This window comes from Bos indicus, chromosome 5 (assembly GCF_029378745.1).
Source record: "Bos indicus isolate NIAB-ARS_2022 breed Sahiwal x Tharparkar chromosome 5, NIAB-ARS_B.indTharparkar_mat_pri_1.0, whole genome shotgun sequence".
Classification (NCBI taxonomy): Eukaryota; Metazoa; Chordata; class Mammalia; order Artiodactyla; family Bovidae; genus Bos; species Bos indicus.
Window position 1 is genome coordinate 84917945 of NC_091764.1, and position 25804 is coordinate 84943748.

At 38.0% G+C, this 25804-nt stretch overlaps 1 protein-coding gene across 1 annotated transcript in view; it reads right to left on the reverse strand.

The window, feature by feature from the left end:
* IRAG2 (inositol 1,4,5-triphosphate receptor associated 2) overlaps positions 1-25804 on the reverse strand; it is a 100915-nt gene that overhangs the window by 49159 nt on the left and 25952 nt on the right. Inside the window, exons 10-18 of the mRNA XM_019959920.2 lie at positions 25333-25389; positions 23897-23956; positions 23728-23792; positions 22831-22930; positions 20519-20653; positions 18611-18712; positions 17436-17599; positions 6961-7075; positions 6368-6530 (exon numbers count right to left, since the gene is read on the reverse strand). Coding sequence (XP_019815479.2) covers positions 6368-6530; positions 6961-7075; positions 17436-17599; positions 18611-18712; positions 20519-20653; positions 22831-22930; positions 23728-23792; positions 23897-23956; positions 25333-25389 — 961 coding nt within the window. The remainder of the gene's footprint in view (positions 1-6367; positions 6531-6960; positions 7076-17435; positions 17600-18610; positions 18713-20518; positions 20654-22830; positions 22931-23727; positions 23793-23896; positions 23957-25332; positions 25390-25804) is intronic.

Here is a 25804-nt window from a genome sequence, read left to right on the forward strand (position 1 = left end):
TGACTGTTTTCTCAGCCCACAGATGATTAAAAACAAAAATTAAATGAGGGTAGGAAGCTCTGCTAGATGGAGGCATATTAATAGCTGCCACTTAAAAAAAAGTCACTAAGAGCCAGGAAAATTAACAGCAGATACTCTGGTGTCCAAAACACACAGAAATCTGGTGTTTCTTATTTTAAAGACCAACAGTTTTATATCTCAGTAGCCTGAAGAAATTCTGAGCCATAGAAAATAATGCTAATACATGTGAAAAGTACAAAATCTAATTATAAACATTTTCCAGGGAAAAAAGCTTGAAAACCTCCAATTTGTGGAAAATTACCAATGTAAAATTTATTTTATATGAATTTTTTTTTGTAAAACTAACATTTTTCAACTAAGCTTGACAGTGTTTATGAGGCCCACAAGGAGGAGAATATATTTTAAATCTATTTTAACATATTTAAGTAATTTTAAAGAATTAAATTCTGAATACTTAGAACTCAAGTATAGACTCAATTTTTTTAAAATCCCTGTGTTCACTATATTAAGGAATAAGGCTCTGTTCTCCTAATCAGTTTTCTGAAGGCTCTGTTCTCTTAACCAGTTTCCAACATTATACTTCTGAAACTGTATATCTCAATACACTGTCTTTGAATTTCTAAATAAGTTTGTGTTTCAGAAGAAATAACGAGTTAGTATAAGACTGTCTAAATTGCCCATCTGCTTCCCCATCAGGCAGTCTTGGGTTTTAGAAACAGTCAATCTCAAAACATTCAAGCTGTAAACCTCATTTCAACAGATGTTTTGTGCAATGGGTAGCAACGATTTTCATATGTTTCATAAGGCAAAACAAGCTGGCTTATGACCTTAATTTGCATGAATCTTTGCATTCTTCTTTATGTGTTTGGAGTTGAACCTGCCATGTCTCCAGGACATTTAGGTTTTACATGGAAGCGAGTAAAACAATGGCCACTGTATTCCCTGCTGTTGCCATCTGTGATGTAGGATGAGACCAGTTGTCTTGGATACATTCAGCCTTTGAAGGAAGCTGAAATAAAACAACTTTCTAAATGATTATGCACTAAGACATTGCAATTGATTGGCTGTTGAAAATCAAGACCATGATATTGAGCCATAATAATGTTAGTCAACTTCATAGCATTTCTGAATGTTCTATTAAATTGTGCATTAAAAATATTAAAGTTCTTTGAAAACCCAGACTAGAAGAAAATAATTCACAACACATATATCTGTCAAAGTTCTTGTATTCAAAATATATAAAGAAAAGAAATTCTACAACTCAATAACAAAAGGACAAAGGACTTAACTTGAAAAAGGGCAAAAGATTTAGGTAGCTCACAAAGAAGAAATACAACAATGGCCAATCAATCCAAAAAATTAAAATCAGATACCTAGAACGCCTATACACTGCTGGAAGGAGCATGAAATGCTCCAAGCACTATGAAAACTGTTTGCACTTTCTTAAGATGTTAAAGTTACAGCTGTTCCTAGATAGTTATCCTAGGTTAAAAAAACCCCACAGGTCCACACACAGACCCAAAACTGGAAATAATTTAGATGTCCAATAATAGGAGAAAAGATAATCATGGTGTGCAATGTTCTTACAAAACAATGTAACTCAACCATGAAAAGGCATCCCATTGATAAACACATTGAAGGGAAGACAGACAGAAGCACACAAAAGTTTATACTACACAACTCAATTCTAGAACAGCCTAAATTCTAGAACCCATCTAGAACCCACTGATGATAGAAATCAGATCACTGGTTCCTCCTGGTGGTGGGGAAGTAGAAGTGGAAGTAACACAAAGGAGGTTTCTGGGGTTATTGAAGTTCTGTTTCCATGTGCAGTTGTCAAACTGGTTCCACAGTACACTTAAGATCTGAACGTTTCATGATATACTAATTACTCAGCAATAACTAAGAATTTAAAAACTACAACAAGGCTTCCCTAGTGGTGCAGGGGTTAAGAATCTGCCTGCCAGTGCAGGAGACACAAGTTGGATCCGGGGTCTGGAGACAACCCACATACCACAGAGCCACTAAGCCCATAGGCCACAACTACTAAGCTTGGGCTTTAGAGCCTGTGCTCTGCCAAAAAGAGAAGCCACCACAATGCAAGCCTGTGCACCACAGCTAGAGAGCAGCCCCCCTGCTCACCACAACCAGAGAAAACCCTCGTGCTGTAAGCAAGACCCAGTGCAGGCAAAAACAAATAAAATTTAAAAATAAATAAAAACTACAATAAGAACAAAAATAATGGAGCTTATGAGGTAAATAGGGCTAGGAAGAGACCACTAAAAATGTATATGCAACATTGTAACCCAAGCACTATTGAACACAATTGTCATTAGTACCAGGGAAGATAGCTTAGATCACTGAGACATACGACTTAAAATGGCTAAAGGCTGACTCCAGAATCCTAGAATGCACAAAAACAACAGAGTGGAAATGCTGGTGACACTTTAAGTGGCACAGAGCCGGGGGGCTGCTGAGAAAATGCCCATGAAAGCGGAACCTGGAGGCTGTGGGGCTGCTGAAACAAACGCAGGCGGGAATACAGTCTGCCACAGAGCAGAGCTCGGCCGGGGCCGGGACGGCACTCCTCTGCAAGGGAGGCCCAGGTGCAGACACCTGTTTTTAATTTTCTTAAAATAAAGCTGAAAGCCTCTTGCTGCCTGTCAGCAGCCAAGCTGAGGGTTTTTTCCTTTGCTGCTGAAGGTTATAGTTCTGTTCCTACTAATCCAGATGCTATACCCAGGTAAACTGACTGAAACGTCCATATTGTTCTCACATGTCTTCACCCATTTGTCAATTGTGAATGAGGTAGTTTACATACAGAAATATACTCCTGCAGAACAGACCTTACCCAGTATGGCCAACCACTCACTAGCTACTGTTGTGCTTTTGTTACAGCATTTATAAATTAAGAACTCTGGCATTTTCTGGAAGAAGATACTGAGGTTCGGAGAGGTAGAGAGTTGCCCAAATTCATAAAGTTCTTTTGTAGACTGGAGTCAGAACATAGGTTTAACTTCAAATCCTATGCTCTTTATCTGACTCTGTGCGACCCCATAGACAGCAGCCCACCAGGCTCCCCTGTCCCTGGGATTCTCCAGGCAAGAATACTGGAGTGGGTTGCCATTTCCTTCTCCAATGCATGAAAGTGAAAAGCGAAAGTGAAGTCGCTCAGTCGTGTTCAACTCTTAGTGACCCCATGGACTGCAGCCCACCAGGCTCCTCCGTCCATGGGATTTTCACATGACTGAAGCAACTTAGCAGCAGCATCCTCTTTATCACTGCAATACTTCCTTTTAGATTATTTTATCCATTCATGCATTTTTCCTCTGGGACAATAGAGGCCCGCATCCCATCAGAACTGTCCAGCAAGCCATGTTTTAATTTTGTTATCTCCTTGGTCCTCATCCCAACACCTATCTTTGAGTATCTCCATCACTTAAATTCCCCTTCCAGTCTCATTTCACTCTTGTGTTTTAATTTCTCAGTACACAACCACATTCAACCTCAAAGCTGTAAGACTGTTATCTGCCCCATACATCATGCCTTCCATGCTAAGTATAGAAGCTGGAAGAGAATTTCCAGTGAGCTCATCTAGGTGACAGCCTACTCTAAAGTTCATGTCAGATTCTATGTTCAAATACAGAATTATAATATACAGGAGCTTCTCAGGCTCTTTCCCCAAAGAAATATTTATGCCTTCTAAAGGAATTATTTATGATTTCACTCACTGTCTACTGTATGAGCAACTCTCTGAAGATTTTATGTAGATGGGATAAAAAAATGGATGAATAATAAAGGGATGATAGCTTGGATTAGATCATTTAGTCTCTGTTTCCTGCACATCAGATTCACCCTAATATGCTGTATGCATACTCCAGATCTAAGAAGCTTTATTCACTTCATTTTCAAAGCAAACATTCATTTATACATCCAGTATTGCCCTTGTTAATAAGATACTTAAGAGATACATACAAAGAAGCAGAAGAAAGGATGCATGCTACCATTCAAGACATTTAATAATTCTAATGGCATATTTCAGGAGGGCAAGTGTGTATACTAATTACCTCATAAATCAGTCCAGTCCTGGTGGCAACTGAAAACTTGAACAATTTTCTCAGTCAACAGTAAATCCAGGGCATCTCATCAAATGTCATAAACAACTTCCTACTTCCAATTTGAGAACACTGTCATTAACCTAAAATTTTGGACTAAACAACTGCATCCCCACACAATTTGCTAATGAACCTTTCTTAGGTACAAGCAGAGAGCAACTGCCATGACATTTAATGAATTTATAAAGCTAACCAGACAGTTTCACAAGAACAAAATGTATTTAAATAGTTTTGTTTTCTGACTCAGAATTCAAATGTCTGAGTCAGAATTCAGATAGTATGTGGTAGTAGTGGTCATGGTGGAATGTGTGAGGATGCGTTTGTGTGATAACTGTCCTAGCTCACTGACATCTGTTCACAGTCTCTCTGGAAAATCTTCTCTACAGACTTCTTGAAAATATGTGCTACCCAAATTTCCCTCTTCTTGCACAGGTTTATTTTTCAGGGTATTCTTAGAAAGATCTTCATAAGCAAAAGGTCATCAGAGCAAAATTTTGACAGGCATGCCTTCTTAGGGGAACAAAAAATACTAGCAAATGAAGGAGCTGATAAAGCAATGCTGTATCATATGCAGTGAGCAATTCAAGACAGAAAGGAAGCATTCATCGTACTTTATCCAGCCAGACAAAAATACATGCATCTCACTCAGGGTAGCTTTCATATTCTGTTTTAAATGATATTTGGACCAATTATCCCGAGTATACACTGGGAAGACAAGAGCAAGTTCATAATATTAAGAATGTATATTTTGGAATAAGTTGTAAAACTTGGCCTTTCCAAGAAGGCACTACAGACCAACAGAGGAGGGGATACATTTTTCATTTTACAAAACTGTGAGGTATAATAGTGATTTAACCAAAGGATAAATATAACTGGATCAAAAGATTAGACCTCAAAGCACAGCATCTAAAGCAAACACACTGTAAACCAACTTTGGAATGCCTTAATGAAGGCACATTCATGTTTCAGAATGAACAACTCTAATCACAAGGGGACCTTTTCCAATGCCCTCTGAGCAATACAAAAAACAACATATAGATTACATAACTTAAAGCATGCTTTACATTGTCTGACAGTGAAGCAGAGTACAATGATACTTAGAGTTACTGAAAATGAGCAAGTGCTACAAGGCTTAGAAATAATAATAATGAAGTGTTGAACAACCATTGCTATTTTAGAACTAGCCAGTTCCTTTAAATGCTTAAACAGCTTTCTCAGATAACAGCAGAAAGGGTACAATAAATCCAAAATAAACACAAGCCTGAAAATTTCCATGCTTATAGTTAGTTATGACCCAAATCAGTAACCTTCTATAAAGGGAACTTTCATACAGCTAGAACAAGAAGCTGGTTGAACAAAAGCATTTGTCTGATAAATGGTTTTATATATATATATGCTTTACTTTTATTGAACTATATTTCTAGCATAAAATAAGCTTAAAAATAATCTGACATCTGTCATTTGACAACTGTCTTCTCACCCAAATCCTCAGTAAACATTTCTCCACTTTTAGGTAATACAGAAAAATTACAATATTCTAATTTTTAAAGCTATATATATGTGTGTGTATATATATATATATAAAGAATGCCTTAATATTTTTAAAGACTTTTCACATGTATATAATATTTTGATACACATTGAATTCATAAGTATTTTTGCTCAACCCTAAAATAATTGCTTTTAAGAAAATAGAAAAAACCAGAGAGGCAGGCCTTTTCTACCATGTGATGGGTACAAACCAGCTAATAAAATCAGAGCAGAATATGTAAACAATTTGCAAGTTCAACTATCTCAGGCATACAAGATTTTTTTCCATGTTTACATTTACAGATATTGAGAAGTTTTAATTTTTTATTTTTAATTGGAGGGTAACTGCTTTATAATATTGTGTCAGTTTCTGCCATACAACAATGTGAATCGGCTATATGTATACATATGTCCCCTCCCTCTTGAACCTCCCTCCTTCTTGTTTAATTTTTAAAGAAATAACAGTCATGGAAAAATCTAGCTTTCATAAACAACAAAAAGGGAAAGTTAATGGTTAAATTCTTCCTCTTAGCCACTAGGCAGACCTCTGTGCATGCCCATAACTCTGCCTTCTAGAGCCATTTCAGCACCGTGAGTTCAGTAATAATACAGTAGCTGGAATCAAGACAAATGGCTGTAGCCCTTTTGCCCCTCACCTCAGAGTGGACTGAATTCGAACACAACAAATATTGGCTACTCACTTTTTGGTTTTCTTGTCCTCTGCCCAAGTGTCTGGCAAGTGTTCACTATCTCGGTATTTATAGTCTGGAGATTTCGTTGATCTGAAATTGCTTGTTCTAATTTATGCAGTGAAGGCTTCGCTTCTTCCCCGGCAGTGTGGGCTGCCCCATCTCCATCCTCCACCTGGATACCGACAGTTAACGCTGGATTTTAGCAGGGTGGCCGGGAAAGAAAGCAACTGAATGCTCACTCTGATTATGCACACGAAACTGAAAATGTGCTTTTCTTCTCAGGGAAGCGATAAGCCTCCACTGAACTTCTGCAATTCTGTGTTTGCATGCGCTTCGTATGCCTGAGCTATTTCTACAGTGGTAAAAGTCCTGATATGTCAAGTTGCCTCCTTCTGCAAAGTTGCCTCTTTCATCAGCAGGCTGTTGACACCGCCTCTTACAACTCCCCCTTTACTTCCTCCGCTCACTGCTAGTCGAGAGGGACTGAACTTCGCAGTTCCTCTTTGTTTTTTTGCTTCCTCCTCCATTTTTACTTCAGGGTTTTAAGGACATCTGAGGAGACTTCCTGTGCCTGTAATGTAGTCAGTCAAAGGCCACCCTACCTGCTTCTCTGCCTCCTCCAACCACTGGCTGGCTTCTTGGACCTGCTTCCTGAAGATGGCTTCCTGCTTGACAGTAACTTCTTGCAATTGTGTGATTGTTTCTAGTTGTTTCTGCCTGGAGTTAAAAAAAAAAGTGCCAACCACAAGCTGTCAGTGACATTTCAACCAAGAGTTAACCCTCAGAAGTTATGACAAGTTCAAACTTAATACAGTTCTTCAGAGATGAAAGGGAAAAGTGAAAGTATTTATATACAGATAAATGGTTCACAAATATAGAAATTTAATTAGAGCAATTATATTGCTCACTTAGTCTAATAACCTCACTTTACAGATAAAAAACCGTTTCCTATTCTACATTGGAATATTCAGTTCCCCACAAGCTACATTCATAGTTTTTAGCTACACTGGCACCACAATGAGGTCACTGTGACAGGTGCAATATTTACATATCACATCTAGCATTTTCAAAAAAAAAAGAAAGGAAAAAGAAAGAAGGGAAAGGAAAAAAGAGGGAACAAAAGAAATAAGCACTTTGTTTCATGACATTAGCCTTTCTCCTTAAGAATTGTCAATCATGGTATAATACATGCCTCGAACACAGGAAGGGCTGTTCTCAAGAATAGATAAAAGTGAGCAGTTAGTCTTTCCACTGCAGTCTTCTCTTTTCTAAAGTCTCTCCCCTCCCCTTTCTTCCTCACCTCAAATCTCTTACTGTTGTAATGTTATTTCTCTTTTGGATCCAATCCTAAACCTCAAAATATATACAAATGTATCTGTTAGCTAATGAGATTATTTAAACCATGGTATGTACTAACACATCAATGACTGTCTGGAAGCAACTTGACCTAAATAGGGACCTTAGCTCAATGGAATGATATCCTTCAGGAGTTTCAAAACAGTGAGGAAGACACGGTCAGGTTTAGGCTTTTTGCGTGCCTCTCAAATGTTCATACATAGTCAGAATCCCATTGTGCACTGGCATAAATCCAGCCTTGATTATAAGAAGGACCATAGGAGAGACAAAAATGGTCTCAGAGAATGCTTTACCACTGTGGTAAGCCAGCAAACAAAACCCTAACCAAAAATAAAAACTACCAAAACACACGTTCTATTCAGCATTGTTCAATAGCATGTAGTCAGTTTTTTCTTTTTTTTTTAAATTGTGGTAAGAACATTTAAACTGAGATCTACCCTATATACCTTAAAGTGTACAATACAGTGTTGTTAATTATAGGCACAATGATGTACAAAAGATCTCTGGAACTTACTCATCTTACACAACTGATACTATATCTATTGAATTACACCCACCCATTTCCCCTCCCCAAGCCCCTAGAAACCACCATTCTACTCTGCTTCTACAGGTCTGACTATTTTATACACTTCATGCAAATGGAATCCTGTAGCATTTGTCCTTATGTGACTGGTTTATTTCACTTATAGTATCTTTAAGATTTGTGGCAAATTTCCTTCTTTTCTCAAAAAGCTTTCAAAAACTTTTTTTTTAAAGGCAAATATTTCATTGTATGTATATATCATATTTTCTTTATTTATTCATCCTAGATGAACATTTAGATTGCTTCCACATCTTGGCTATTAAGACTAATGCTGCAATGATTATGAGTGTGCAAATATCTTTTCAAGATTTTGGATTTGAATCCTTTTGGATATATACCCAGAAGTGGGACTGCTAGATCATATGGTAATTCTATTTTTAAGTTTTTTGAGAACCTCCAAACTATTTTCCATAGCAGTTGCACCATTTTAAATTCTTACCAACAGTATGCAAGGGTTTCAATTTCCCTATACACTTACAAACACTTGGTATATTTTGGGATTTTTTTTAAAAAATATAATAGCGTTCCGAACAGGTGTGATTCATTCATCATTGTGAATGACTCATTGTGGTTTTTATTTGCATTTCCCTGATGAATAATGATGTTGAACATCTTTTCATGTACTTGTTGGTCAATTTTATATCTTTTTTTGTAAAAAGGTCTATTCACTTCTTTTGCCCATTTTTAAATTGGATTTTTCTTGTTACTGAGTTGTAGAAGTTCCTTCCGTATTTCGAATATTGACCCCTTTTCAAATAATTGCTCTGCAAATATTTTCTCTCATTCAATAGGTTACCTTTTCACTCTGTTATATCCTCAGATGTGTGGAAGCTTTTTAGTCCCATGTAGACTCACTTGCATATTTTTTCTTTTGTTGCTTATGCCTTTCATATCCAAAAAAGTATTGCCAAGAACAATGTCATGAAGGTTTTCCCCCAAGTTTTCTTCTAGAAGTTTTATAATTTTAAGCTACGTTTAACTTTTCAATCCATTTTGGGTTGATTTTTCTATATGGCATGTGATAAGGTTCATCTTTATTCTTTTACATGTGGATATCCATTTTCATTTGTTGACTATCCATTCCCCATTGTGTATTCTTGGCACCCTACTTGAAGATTAGTTGATTATATACATGAGGGTTTATTTCAAGACAATCTACTCTATTTCACTGGTCTGTAGCTTTGTAATATATTTTGAAATCATCATGTGTGATACCTACAGCTTTGTTCTTTTTCAAGGCTGTTTTGGTCTTTTGTAGTTCCATATGAATATTAGGAATTTTCTTTGATGAGGGTAATAGAGGAGAGTGAAAATCCTGGCTTAAAACTCAACTTTCAAAAAATTAAGACCATGGCATCCAGCCCCATCACTTCATGGAAAATAGAAGGGGGGGGGGGAGTGGAAACAGTGACAGATTTTATTTCCTTGGGTTCCAGAGTCACTATGCATGGTGACTGCAGCCATGAAATTAAGACACTTCCTCCTTGGAAGAAAAGCTATGACAAATAGATACCATATTAAAAAGCAGAGACATCACTTTGCCAACAAGGGTACATCTAGCCAAAGCTATGGTTTTTCCCTTAGTCATGTACAAATGTGAGAGTTGGACCATAAGGAAGGCTTAGTGCCAAAAAACTGATGTTTTCGAATTGTGGTGCTGAAGAAGACTCTTGAGAGTCCCTTGAACTTCAAGATAAAACCAGTCAATCCTAAAGGAAATCAACTCTGAGTATTCATTGTAAGGACTAATGCTGAAGCTGAAGCTCCCATACTTTGACCACCTGATGTGAAGAGCCGACTAACTAGAAAAGGAAGGATTAAAGGCAAAAGGAGGAGGCAGTAGAGGATGACAGTTAGATACCATCATTGATTGAATTGACATGATTTTGAGCAAACTCCAGGAGATAGTGAAGGATAGGGAAATCTGACATGCTGTAGTCCATGGAGTCACAAAGAGTCAGACACAACTTAGTAACTGAATAAAAACAAATTACTATAAAAAATGCCATTTGAATTTTAACAGAGATTGCACTGAATCTGTAAATTGCTTTGGGTAGTATGAACATCTTCACAATATTGTCTTCCAATTCATAAACACAAGATGTCTTTCCATTAATTTACATCTTTATTTCAGCACTGTCTCAGTTTTAGTGTATAGATCTTTATCTCCTTAAAGTTTATTCTTATCTTATTCTTTTGATACTACTTTAAATAGGATTGTTTTCTCAGTTTCCTTTTCAGATAATTTATTATTAGTGTATAGAAATGCAACTGACTTATGTATGTTGATTTTGTATGTTGCATTTTTGTTGAATTTATTAGCTCTAACTGCTTTTTGTGGAGTCTTTAGGGTTTTCTATATATAGATCATGTCATCTGCAGAAATGATTTACTTCTTTCTTTCCAGTGCTAAGGCCTTCTATTTCTTTTCCTTGCCTAATGGCTCAGGCCAGGACTGTATCTATATATCTACCATTACTAGTGAATTTTATACTTTAGTGTACTTTTAATCACTGTTTAAGGGCTTCCAAGATGGCACAGTGGTAAAGAATCTGCCTACAATGCAGGAGACATGGGTCTGATTCCTGGATTGGGAAGATCCCCTGATGAAGGAAATGGCAACCCATTCTAGTATTCCTGCCTAGAAAATTCCAAGGAAAAAGGAGCCTTATGGGCTACAGTCCATTTCATTTCAACTTCAATAACTCCCTTTAGCATTTCTTATAATGCAAGCCTAGTGGTAATGAACTCCCTTGGCTTTTGTTTGTATGGGGAAATATATCACCATTTTTGAGGGATAGTTTTGCTGGGTATAGTGCCCTTGTTTGGTAGTTCTTTCCTTTCAATACTTCAAATATATCATCCCACTCTTTTCTGACCTGCAAGATTTCTGCTGAGAAATCCATTGATAGTCTTATGAGTGCTCCCTTTTAGCTGACAAAACCTTCCTCTTGCTGCTTTCAAAATTCTTTGACTTTTAACACTTTGATTATAGCATGTCTCAGTGTGGATTTCTTTGGGTTCATCTTACTTGAAATCCTTTAGGCCTCTGGGGTCCTTCCCAAATTTTGGAAGTTTTTAACCATTATTTCCTTGAATAACCTTTCTATCCCTTTTCTTCTCTCTTCTCCTTCTGGGACTCCATAATACAGATGTTGGTCTACTCGATGATGTCCATTAAGTTTTTTCACTCTTTTTTTTTTTTTTACTCTTCTGACTAAATTTCCAAAGATCTCTCTTCAAGTTCACTAATCTTTTATTCTACTTGATCTAGTCCGCTATTGAACTCCTCTGATAAAATTTTAGGTATTTTTCTCCTCCAGTACTTCTGTTTGTCGCTGGTTTTTTTTTTTTTTTTTTTTGTCTTTTTGTTAATAGCCTCACTTTGTGTCACTTTGTCCATGCATTGCTCTCCCATCCTCATTGCATATCTTTATGACAGTTATTTTGAAATCTCTGTGAGGTAAATATTTTATCTCTGTTTCATTAGGTGCAGTTTTGGGAAATTTATTTTGTTCTTGTATTTGAGACATATTTTCCTATGTCTTAATTTTTCTTGACTCTTTGTGTATAGTTTTACTATACCCAGCAAAAGTATCCCTCAAAAATGGTGATATATTTCCCCATACAAGAGTCTTTGGTTCTTCACAAAAAGAACCACCTCTCCCAGTATCCACAGACTGGCCTTTTACAGGAAAAATTCCTTACCAACCACTTTGAGCAAAGATTCTAAGAATCCCTCAGAATCTTTATGTTAGCTCAACCCACCATTTTTGTTCTTAGTGGAACCTAAGTATCTAGGGTATGAGATTTCCATCATTGCTGATACAGGCATGATAGAAGCCAATCTCGCAGGCAATCCCCAGAAAACCTGCAGTGTTGTATGTATGATCCAACCCTTTCCTTACCTAGGGAGAAGCTGTGATCAGGAATTTTTCATCTGCTTATTCTATGCTGGCCAGGGGTAGGGACTATGATGAATGATTGTGTACTAAAACAAACCACTTGCTTTATTTTCAGTGTCCCCCAGGTGTCTGGAGTATACCCAGTCCATCTGCATCTTTGACACAGATGAAACAGAAGCTAGTATTCTTGGCAGTCTTCAGCAAATTTGGAATGTTGGGCACAACAGTCCAACTCCTTCCCTATCTAGAAAGAAATTCAAAGCTGGAGGGTTCCTTCTGATCATATGACACTATGCCAGGAGCTGGAATTATGGTGAAAGGGTATTTAGAATTTTTCTACCAGCATTGATGTGGCTCATTTCATGGTTACCCAGGGTACAAGAGCCTCTTAAGTAGCTGCTGGACTTATCACAAAAGGAATTTGTTCATGTATTACTGTTGAGTCAGTGTATCTATTGGAAGAAGGAGGGTCCATTACTTTCTATTCCACCTTCTTGCTGGTATCACCTCATCTGCTTTTTAAGACATCCATTTTATCTACTTTTATCTTTTCCAGGAATAGTCTAAGCTCTCAAGAGTATCCATTATCTTTCCAGGGAAAGTAAAAGGAATGTGAAGATCAACAGAAATCCATACTTAATAATACTAAAGTTTTTCATGACTTATGTGTACTTACACCTATAAATCTTATTTACAACATTTATTTACTTTGATATTATGAATATGAAGCACAGCAGCCTTAGAAATGCTTTAACAAATTAGATAGTGTCATTTAGCAGATGAATATCAATTAAAGGTATTCAACAGAAACTTTGAAGATTTTTCTTCTATAGAGATTTTCATTATCGTGTTAAGAGGTTAGGTGTGTGTGTATTTAAATTCAACAACTCTTCTTGTTATCATGTCCTAATGCTAAATCTTGACTTTTTAGTCTTACCGAGTCTGAGTCTCCCCCAGATCTTACCATCTAGTGCCCCATTTACAAAGTTTTCAGACCAAAAACACTTAAGTCAAGGATGACTCTTGCATTCCCACATCTAATTTACTAGTATGTCAGATGTGATCTATCCTTAGAACACAGTTTGAATCCAACCATTTCTTATCACCTTCACAACCATCACCCTGGCTCACATTATACCCCTCACCTGGACTACTATTACAATGGCACCTAACAAATAGCTTTTTTGACCATGACTCAGTAAATGTTTTATATTTCACTCAAGCACACACACATGCACCTGGCTGAAACAAAAATTTTATTAAATAGTACTTACTCTTCCTGTATGCAAAGTATTCTGATGTTTTGTGTTTATTTCTTTAAAGGGTTATAATCCAGTAAATTGATTTCAAGATATCTAACTGGTGATCTGTTATTGAAAAAAGCTCTTCTCACCTGTCTGTTTTCACTTTTGCCCTCTCTAGACAATTCTCTACCTGGCAGCCAGAATGAATGTCCAAAACATAAGTCATATTATTTCTCTGCTTATAATTGTCAATGGCTTCCCATCTACTCAAAATAAAACCCCAATTCCTAAATGTGATCTGCAAGGCTGAGGACCTGACCTCTGCTTATTTTTCCTACCTCATTGCCTACCACTCCCCAGCACTCACCCCACCCCTGCTATACTGACCCCTTGCTGTTGTTCAAACATACCAAGCTCATTACAGCCCCAGGTCCTTTCCACTGACTATTTCCTCTGCCTAGAATACTCCCCAAATCATCAAATATCTCACTTTCTCACTTCATTTATCTAGTTAACTTACTATTCCTCAGACAGACCTTTCCTGATCATTCTTTCTAAAATTAGGTCCTTATGCCCCTGGTCAGTCTTGGTCTTCTTATCCTGTTTTAATTCTCTTCATATCACCTACTGTTCCCTGGAATTGTACTATATAATTACATGTTTGTTCATTATCTGTGTCCCTTAATAGACGTTAGTTTTATGGAGGTAAAGATTTCCGTCTTATTTTCTATAATTCCCTAGTATTTAGAGGGGGGAAAAGTCCGGCGAAGAAGTGGCACTTGGATGTACAAAAGCATTTGCAAATGATCACATGCTTTTCTCACCAAGCCCTCTAAGGGTCTTTTTTTTTTTCTTCCACTGTTTCTTGTTGCCTCACTCATCTCTTTCCAATCCTCAGCACTGGAACTATCTGTCTTGCACCTGAATGAAGGCTTTCTCCTCAGCAAACAATTAACTTCTAAAAGCTTGCTTTTAATAAATGTTTCCTACTTCATCTAAACATAGAAGTCTCTCTCACTCCCACAAAATACTTCACTCATGTCCTTATTCACAGTTAAGACCTATAGCCAAATCATTTTGTGTGTAGCCACTTTGTAGTTTTGTGTCTTTTAAATTACGTTTAGAAGGCAGGAGCTAAGCCATCTTTACATTGATGAGCATTATTTTGCCCAATGCTGCTGCTAAGTCATGTCAGTCATGTCCAACTCTGTGCCACTCCATAGACGGCAGCCCACCAGGCTCCCGTCCCTGGCGTTCCCCAGGCAAGAATACTAGAGTGGGTTGCCAGTTCCTTCTCCAGTGCATGAAAGTGAAAAGTGAAAGTGAAATCACTCAGTCATGTCCGACTCTTCACGACCCCGTGGACTGTAGCCTGCCACGCTTCTCCGTCCATGGGATTTCCTAGGCAAGAACACTGGAGTGGGTTGCCATTGCCTTCTCCTGCCCAATGCTAGGTTGAGCAAAATACTATTATATTATGCTCAGTCATATCCGACTCTTTGCAGCCCTATGGACTGTTGCCTGCCAGGTTCCTCTGTCCATGGGATTCTCCAGGCAAGAATACTAGAGTGGGTTACCACTTCCTACTCCAGGGGGTCTTCCCAACCCAGAGATCAAACCTATGTCTCTTAAGTCTCCTGCATTGGCAGGCAGATTCTTTACCACTAGTGCCACCTGAGAAACCCTAATATTATATTAGATTTTAACAACTAGATGGTGGGGGATTGATAGTTGAAAGAACATAGGTTTTGAAGTAGACCATATCTAGGCCTGATCCCAGCTGTCACTTAACTCCACCAGGATGATGTCTCTGGAGATAAACATAGGTCAAATTTTTAGCACTACATGGAACACAGTGAGCTTTTGACGAATCACACGTACTGTGATTTAACTGGGCTGTTTTGTGTGTCTAATAGGATCACAGAGAATATTCACTTACTCCAAGATGACTCTAGTGCAGGCCTCTCTCAAAATAGTTCTTCTTTGCTAAACAGAAGAATTTCAACGCTCCCTTTTGTGGAGATGGTATCTGTGTAAGGAAACTGCATATCTACTTAACTGCATATCGCCTTTACCACTATGGGGAAGTCTGGGCGCCTGGCTTCTTAGGGAAAGCAAAAGATCATCTTTTTGATAGTTCCTCTTGGTATTAACCTCTCTCTGATATCTCTGATATCTAGTTTCCTTATTTGGGGGCAATAAAATCGTTTCTTCTTGCTATTCTCTTTAAGCAACTATGCTAAGTATATTTTTTTCCTTTCACTTCATTTCAGTTGCAGTCATGTCTGATCCTTTGCAACCCCATAGACTACAGCACACCAGGCTTCCCTGTCCATCACCAACTCCCAGAGCTCGCTTAAACTCAAGTCCATCGAGTTAATGACTTGATGATTTTTTCTTTTAATTTATTCTAATTTCAACTACACCCACATTCATTTATCCAGTCAAAAAGCATGTAAGTGAATGCTCAGTAAAGTATCAGCAGCTATATAAATAGTGATTAACAAAAGATTTAATCTCCATCCTTGTTTAGTATTTAGTATGTTTAGTTTACAAAGTGCACACATTTCAAGATTTTTCCAAAAAAAGCATAAGAATTAAGGTAAGAGGAAGGATAAGATTGTAAGTCATTTTATATTTAGTCTTCTATTCCCTATTACTTCTTTTATTTGAAATTTAATTGACTAGGGCCCAATGCAAAGCGTTGTATACTGAGTTGGAACATAAAGCCCAGTGGGATAGGAGTCAACAGACCCAGCAGCAAGTCCTTCCAATAATAGAGCTATTCATTTGTTGTTGTTGTTGTTCAGTCACTCAGTCATGTCTGACTCTTTGAGACCCCAGGGACTGCAGCATGCCAGGCTTCCCTGTCCTTCACCATCTCCTGGAGCTTGCTCACACTCATGTCCATTGAGTCGGTGATGCCATCCAATTATCTCATCCTCTGCTATCCCCTTCTACTCCTGCAGTCTATCTTTCCCAGCATCAGGGTCTTTTCTAATGAGTCAGCTCTTCACAACAGGTGGCCAAAAGATTGGAGCTTCAGCTTCAGCATCAGTCCTTCCAATGAATATTCAGACTGATTTCCTTTAGGATTGATTGGTTTGTTCTCCTTGCAGTCCAAGAGACTCTCAAGAGTCTTCTCCAACACCACAGTTCAAAAGCATCAATTCTTCAGTGCTCAGCCTTCTTTATGGTCCAACTCTCACATCTGTACATGACTCCTGGAAAAACCATAGCTTTGACTATACAGACCTTTGCTGGCAAAGTAATATCTCTGCTTTTTAATATGTTCTCTAGGTTTGTCATAGCTTTTCTTCCAAGGAGCAAGAGTCTTTTAATTTTATGCTACAGTCACCATCTGCACTGATTTCAAGCCCAAGAAAATAAAGTCTGTCACTCTTTCCATTGTTTTCCCATCTATTTGCCATGAAGTGATGAGACCAGATGCCATGATCTTAGTTTTTTGAATGTTGAGTTCTAGCCAGCATTTTCCACTCTCCTCTTTCACCTTCATCAAGAGGCTCCTTAGTTCCTCCTCACTTTCTGCCATAAAGGTGGTGTCATCTGCATATCTGAGGTTACAGAGCTATCCATATGTTTTCCATTAATAACTCAAAACTTGATCAATTCAGTTTATATTCTTTTGCTTCAGTCCTCTGTAAAATTATGCAGCTTTGTGGAATGATCTCTAATGCTCCTTCTGGTTAAAAGAATTCTATATTCTGATTCCAAACTCCTTCTCTAGGAAAAATAACTCATTGTTTGGGTTTCCATAGATTTCAAGCTTACTACTTGCAATTTTGAATATATAGGTCAATCTCACACTATTTCACAATTCAGAATTGTCAAACAAAATGGTCCCCCTGAAAAATTGTCACCTGAAATCAATGTATACAACTTGAAAAAAAGTAAACAGAATGCCATGGCAAATTACAAACATGTTATATACATAAAGTAGGGGTCTCTTATACATAAAGGATCATCACCTGGAAAGAAATTCTTTTCTGAAATAAAAATATTCCAGCCTGAATCTCTTCAAAATGTCTATCAATTTGGCAAACTCTTTATCAAGGGATTCTTTATGGTTTCTCAAGTCGTTCAGCATTAAGATGCAAAGATTTAGCTTCTCCTCCATGATATATCTGAATTCCTATAAGAAGAATCACAAAACAAGTTCCACTGTTCCAGTGTTAAATATAAAGAAATAACAGGCAATAGAAAATGTTCTGGACATTCCAACACCAGCAGCATTCACTGTTATTGAACTCTAAAATTCTAATCGAACAGATGTCAATTCTCAGTTGCCTAAAGATGGATGATGCTGTGGACTGATGACCCCAATTTAACAAGTACATATTGGGTACATACAGTGTGCCTAAAATTGAGCTTTGTTCTCTTTTTCTTAAGATAAGTGGCCATTTCATCAATAATCACAGTAGCTTTATTAATAGAATAGAATGGGACTAGGAAATGCAGTAAAATCAGTATTTGTTGATTACCATATTCAAAACCATATTAAAAACCTTTTAAAAAGGTAAGATTGACAAAAGGGCTGATATTAACACTCCAGAGTTTTCAACATTTACTTCTTGCTTTAGCTTAACTTAGGGGGCTGATAGATGTTAGGAAGTTGTAAAGTACAGATAGTAAGTTATGAATAAATTTAAGAGATTTCTTTTTATATGCTTCCAGTCTAACAAAACTTGGGAATAGCTACCTAAAATGTTTCCACATTCTGATATTCTGCTAACTTCTGGTATAATAAAACTGTCAAAGTCTCAAAAATAAGATTCTTCTGCACAATAATCGTTCTATCAGAGAGAATTTTGAAAAGCCAAGGAAAAATTCAAGCTTAGACCAGCCAGTTCTCACAAGGATTCAAATAAAATACACTATTAATTTACATCTTATTTACTGTTTGTCTCTCCAATGCATATCCCATATCCTCACACTCACTCACACTTTTCATATCACACTCTTACTCTCACCCATATACACAACCTTATGCACACCCCCAGATGCAAACTCTACACACATTGTCAGAATAAGAAGGCATAACACTGCAATGAAATCTTAGAAATGATACTGTGTATAATAAGTGCTACCTGGGTTTAGAATGTAGAAGATAAACCAGGAAAATCACAAAATTCAGAACACTTACAGTAAGCTTGTTCTCCCACTTTTCTTTCACAGTAATCTCTGGATTAGTTACCCACAGTAGAAAATGATCAATTAGTGTTTCAACTTCAGAAACATCTTCATGCTGAAAAAGAATTCCATACCTTCAAATAGGAATTCAGTGAAAGGCATATAAAAAGAAGTAATTTAGACAAGGTTTAATATAGGCAATTTAGAAAGCCATCAGAGAGAATTCCTTGTTATCTAATGCCACCCAGTGACTTTCCTTTATCCCAGGATGTTGCCATGTGAAGATGCTAACTCTCTACACTACATATGCTGAATAAATCAGTTAAAACTATTTTCCAGAACAACACCTACCCATTTTATTCCCCTCTCAAATAGAAGGAAGCAAGCATTTTCATGGATATTTTTTCATTCATTAAATTAATGCACGATGCTGGATGCTTGGGGCTGGTGCACTGGGACGACCCAGAGGGATGGTGTGGGGAGGGAGGAGGGAGGAGGGTTTAGGATGGGGAACACATGTATACTAATTAAATAATTTTCTATTAAAGAAAAAAAAATTTTTAAAAATCAATATGGAAATTATCAAAAAAAAAAGAAAAAAAAATAAAACTCAACATTCAGAAAACGAAAAAAAAAAATTAAATATTATCTACTTTTTATTTTCTTGGGCTCCAAAATCACTACAGACAGTGACTGCAGCCATGAAATTAAAAGACGCTTGCTACTTGGAAGAAAAGCTATGACAAACCTAGATAGCATATTAAAAAGCAGAGATAACCACTTTGCAGACAAAGGTCCATATAGCCAAAGCTATTGTTTTTCCAGTAGTCATGTACAGATGTGAGAGTTGGAGCATAAAGAATGCTGAGCACCAAAAAACTGATGTTTTCAAATCATGGTGCTGGAGAAGACTCTTAAGAGTTCCTTGGACTGCAAGGAGATCAAACTAGTAAATCCCAAAGGAAATCAACCCTGAGTATTCATTGGAAGGACTGATACTGAAGCTCCAATACTTTGGCCACCTGCAAAAAGTCAACTCATTGGAAAAGACTCTGATGCTGGGAAAGATTAAAGGCAGGAGGAGAAGGGAGCGGCAGAGGATGAGACGGTTGGATGGCATCACCGACTTAACGGACATGTGTTTGAGCAAGCTCTGGGAAACAGTGAAGGACGGGGAAGCCTGGCATGCTGCAGGCTATGGGTCAGACACGATTTAGTGACTAAACAACAACAGTGTGCTTGACACTGTGAAAGGAACTGGAAATACCTACATGAAATGCTGCTCTCAGCTTTCTCTGATCATCTAGGATTCCCAGGCAAAAATCGAGATAGAGAGAGACTTTCCTGGTAATCCAGTGGTTAAGAACTTTTCTTCCAATGCAGGTGACGGGGGTTCAATCCCTAGTCGAGGAACTGAGATCCCACATGCTACAAAGCACGTGCACCACAATGCTTGAGCCCTCTTGCCACAACCACACGGCCCACGTGCTCTGGAACCCACGTACCACAACTAGCGAGAAGCTCGTGTGCCACAACAAACGATCCCTTGTGCTACAACTAAGCCCCAACACCCAAAAATAAATGAAGAAATGTTTTTTTTAATTAAAATGGAAAAAGAAGTACTAGTCATTAGCTAGAAGGAGTTCAATAGTCTTCAGCCCTCTGATATTAAAGATTAACTTGTAGGGAATATAAGCTCAAGCAATCTATACCTAATGGTCAGCCTGTTAGTCCTGATTGACCCAGAATTAGAAGATGCACATTAGGAAGATTTGAGAAAAATCTTTTCATTTCATAGTAGGATATATTTTGTTCTCAACACATAGATACGCCTGTGCTCAGCAAACAGGCTGTAGGTCAGTTATCTGTAGATCTTGCTGGCCAGTGAAACAGCATACGATATGCAGATGTTATACAATACCAGATTCTGAAGCGTAGCTGTGAACTCCACTCCCTTTTGTTCAAGTTCTGTCAGTAACAGCAGCATTTCTTCATCCATTATCATGTCCAGAGATGACAAGCTGATTAAATTGCACTGCCACTCAGTTTCATTGTTCTGAAACAATTACCAAAATGTCCACAACCTTGTCATCCTAATAAAGAATATTCATTATTTTTATTTTATGAAAATGATGCCCATGGGTCAATGTAATGATCCCCATCAAACACTCTAAATTATCTTATGAAATCCTCATGCGTGCATGCTAAAGTCACTCAATCGTGTCTGACTCTTTATGGCCCCGTGGACTGTAGCCAGCCAGGCTCCTCTATCCATGGGATTCTCCAGGCAAGAATACTGGAGTGGGTTGCCATGCTCTCCTCCAGGGGATCTTCCTGAGCCAGGGATTAAGACCATATCTCTTACATCATTACATCTCTTACATCTTACCTGCATTGGCAGGCGGGTTCTCTACCCATAGCGCCACCTGGAACTACTTCTACACACCACCCCTCCCCAAACTGCTCATTTCCTCTCTTGGATGCCTTCAGCTTAACATTTACTCATTCTTAAAGGACACTCATATATCTAATAGATAACATTTACATTTACATGATATAAACTTCTACAGCTCTAATTTTGTGAAAAGAAGCAACAGGAAAGAAATTCTCAGAAAAAGAAAACTGCTGGTCACGGGAGGGTGCATTCAACAAATCCCACTGAAGACAGACAGATGTTTTTGTCTCTCTTCCACTCATAGAAGATGCTCTCAGATGATGTTTCACAAAGCAAGTTTCTCATACTTCTCTCCAAGTCTCTGCATCCTCTCATACTTTAGATATATGACAACAGCACGTTTAACTTCCTCCTTGCTGTCAGTTGGAAAAAAGTGATTGGGCTCTTATTCCAGATTCCAATTAGAAGGCAAAGACTTCCTAATCCAATAGTGAGATAAACTTCAGCACCAGAATGTTGCCAGCTGTTTAACCCCTGTTCAGAATTATAAAACTTTACAGGCTGGCATCTTGGCATCACTATTACCTCAGAGGACAGGGGATAAAAACACATCGCTGTGGTAGATTAGCCACCATGTCATTCAGTCTGGCAGTTCGGCTTGGTTTCAAAAGCACACTAAAAAAAATGACGCGTCTTTGCAACAGAATGTCAGGAAAGCACAGTCCTCAGCAGAATGTTCAAGACTGCCTGAGAATGCCTTAGGTGAAGCAACATATGTCGCTCTGCATCCTTGGCAGGAGATATTCAAATGATATTTGCCCCAAGGACATTCTCTCCTTTCAAGGTCATAGCACAGCTGTCAACAGGAGAACATTCTGGACAAATCTATCATCTACCAACATGGGAAGACCATCCAAGTAGTGAAAGAAAGCAATCTGCCAGAAAACATTTCCTAGCATTCCAAGCACACAACTGGAAAGTGCAAAGGAACAAAAATATACTAGGGAGTCAGGTTCCAACATTGCATTCACAAGAAGGTGTGTGACTGTTTCCACCCCTGTTGTAAAGCACTACCAACAGGCTGGAGGTTTTAAGGCACTAATTCATTTTGCTATTTTAAAATTAACCCCAAATATATAAAAATGCTAATTTATGTTCAGAATATAATAATCAGTGTCATTAATTTAAGTCTGTACAATTATATTCTCAAGCAAAGAAATTTCATGTTTCTGCATAAAACAATGTAAATGAAACAAGTAAATATTTGGTAGATACATTTACTTTGGGACTTGAAGAAATACTAAAAATAGTCCATGATCTCGACCACAATCTTTCAGACCCCAGGCTGGGGATCACTGCAGGTAGTCCTGAAAAATATCAAGATAGTAAAGATTTCTTGAGAATTCCCTGGCAGTCCAGCGGGTAGGATCCCACGCTCTCACTGCCAAGGACTTGGGTACGAACCCTCCTTGGGGAACTAAGATCACGCATGCCATGTGGCCAAATATATGTGTGTGTGTGTGTGTGTGTGTGTGTGTGTGTGTGTGCACACTGTATCTGTGTGTATACAAATATATCAAGATTTTTAAAGTCCAGATTCACTGAACACACATTTCCATACCCCATGCTGGAGTCTCACTATAGTTTTCAGCCATAACTTGAAAAAGATTCATTCTTCCAGGATAAGAAACTTTAGACTTAGGTTCCACAAACTATCAGTGGAGTCCCTCAAAATGTCATGGGTGATCTTCAGCAAGATACAGACCTTTACTTAATAGCAAGCTATTGCACATGCTGATTATTTTTGTAAAGGTTTCCATTTGATGGTAATTACCTACCTCTGCAGACTGAGCAAGAATGAGTTCGCAGTGTAGCGATTTTACTCCTTCAGAGTCGACACTTTTATGCTCTCCACTGACATTTAATTGCATTCCATTTCTTAAAAAAAAACAACAGTAGTCTGGTCTGGTTAGGTATGCCTTATGTTTTAAGTCACAAGAATAAGATTTATTTATCACCAAACGGTAAGCACTTATGTGTGCTGTATAAGGACGTCATAAGGTACGTAAGACTACAGAGAGAAACAGAGGTAGTCTTTGCCCTCCAGGTGCTGCACACACTAGTGATTCTAGGTCGTTGCAACCAGGTAAGCCATACTTTCTTTTTAAGAATTGGAGCCAATAGTTGAATTTTTAAATTTTTCACTAAAAATCTAGATGTCTTGCTTTTCTTTAAACAATCAGAATACGTGGTCACACTGGGTCCATATATTCTTGATGTAACAACTATCTGGAGCTAAGCAGAGTAACACCCCGTCTTTACCTGGCTAAGGTACTTTCGTTTTCACCCCCCTAATATAAGCATGTGCGCTTACCCCACTGACTTTACTCATTTTGCTGCTTATGGACTTCTGGACTAGCATGTTATACAAAATCAGAATCAAATGATACCACAAGGTAGAGTGTGTCAGGAAAAAGGTAAAAACAACATGCCATGCATGCACTCAGAAAGATTACTTAATCTCAAGACATGAGAAAAGTAAGGGTGAGTGAGGGAGGTTGATGGAAAACGTGTGAAGGAATCTGTACTCTTAGGAGAGAAGCTGAGAAAACATCACAAAGTTACAGGAGGTAAGAACGTGGCATGTTCAAAGAACTGCACACAGCTCAGCCGGTGAATACTGTGGAGTGGGGGACACGTGACGGAAAGTCGGTGAGAGGTTACTCTGTACTTACATCATGAATTCCTGTTGTAAGTGCTGTAACTCTTGAGCCAGCTTGTTTTTCTCCCCTCGTAAGTTCTGGAATCACACACAACATTAGGCTGCCCATGTTACTCTACTGGGACATTCACATTTCCGTTTAAAATCCCCACCTTGCAAGTTGTGAGATTATTATGGTATACCTCAATAATGCTTCCATATTCTATGATCGTTGACTTAAGCTCTTCTATACTTACATCCTTCTGAAAAGTAGGAGAGAGAATTAATAGCAAAGAAATGTATGAGTTTACCAAATCACATTTACTAGACTAGCAATCTGAGTCAAAGAAGAATTATATATGCCTAATGATGTGATGAGACCTACGAATCTCATGATTTGAAAATTCAGCTAGTCTGGGTTTGTGATTAAAACTACAGAAAAACATAAGGGGTAGCAAGGCATCTATTATCTGACTGTGTTATTATGTTCTATCTGCCTGGTCCAGTGAAATCATACCCTGAAAGGCAATGTTAAAATCCAAGTCAAAATTTTATTACTACGGCCTATTTAAGGAAAAAAAAAAAAAAAAAAGCAGTTTTTACCTGCAAAATGACTAATAAATTATAAAAGCATCCAATTTTACCCAGTTCAAACCATAATCTTTTAAAAATCATAGTTTGTACTCCAAGACCAGAGAGTACAGTCAGTGCCTGACCTGCAGTTGTGTCCCATGAATGGCATGATGCCTGGGGCCTGAGAAGTATCTTACGAGTGCTGGGCGGGAGTGCAGAGTGGTGGAAGGACTAAAGTTATGGAGGAAGTGAGCAGTCATCGCTACTACAATGTCACTACATGGGGAGAGACTGCTCATGAGGAGGAGACACAGTTGGTACCATAGTCAGTATTCTGGTCAATGTCCACAAGCTAAGGATGCCTTTGAAATGTCATAAACTGCAGGGAAAGGAAGTGAAATACTGCTCCTCCTTCCCCTTCCTGTCTTTGAACGTAGAAGCTTATTAACTTAGGCTGCGTCCTTTCTGTGTCTCTTAAAACCACCAAACCAGCATCGCTGTAGCCAGGAAAGTTTGTTACCAAATAGGCTATGATCATGAGAGACAAATATAAATAGAGTAATATTTATCTATCAAATTAATCAGTCAAACTAGGTAGAACATAACTCGGGATATATTGTTTTTCCCTGAAATGAATGACTGTACATTTGTTAATGTTGTTATGAATTAAAACTTCATCATCACAGGGAGTTTCCGGTTGGTCCAACGGTTAAGACTCCACGCTTCCACAGCAGGGGCGTGGGTTCAATTAAAGACAAAAGACAAACAAAACAAAACACTTCATCACCACTATTTAGCCAATGACTGGCAAATTGGCATACTAATATTGTTGAATAAAGGAATGAATATCACCAGAATTTACAGAGGATATGTTAAATATCCCAAGTGGAAAAGTCAATATTCTTCACTCAGAAGAACAATTTTTATTCTTACAAATAAAGAAATGCCTTATGACAGAATATTAGAATCAGATATTTTAACAGGGGTGGAGTTATGCAAATATCATCGCCTTCCTCTATTACTTGGAGGGAGTCTCCAGGATTCCATGGACAGAGACAGTACCAACCTTCTGTAAACTTGCATCTGTATTAAGCAAAGTGTTTTCATACATGTGTAACTGCATCTGAAAAGAAACACATTTAGGGAAGGCCACTAGGACAGTGCTTTGGTAAAAGACAATGCCACAAAATCATGGCACAATCAGGAGACATGTTTCTGAAGCATTTTTTATATGCATGCATTTTTCACTTTATAAAGAGCCTTCCCATTAGCCTCACAACAACCCTCAAGGCCAAGGTTACTGCCCTCTCTCTACCAGGAAGGAAATCAAAGCTCAGCACTATCCAGAGATTTGCCCGATGTTACACCTAGTAAGTGACAGAACAGAGCCTAGAATCTGAGTCTCCAATTTCAGCCAAGGGCTCTTCCCACTGTTTCACACTTCACATAATAAAAGGACATAGAGTGTGTTCATTTTTTGGTGAAAAGAAAAATCTAGGTAGGACATGAACACAGACTCCATATGAGCATGCAAAAGG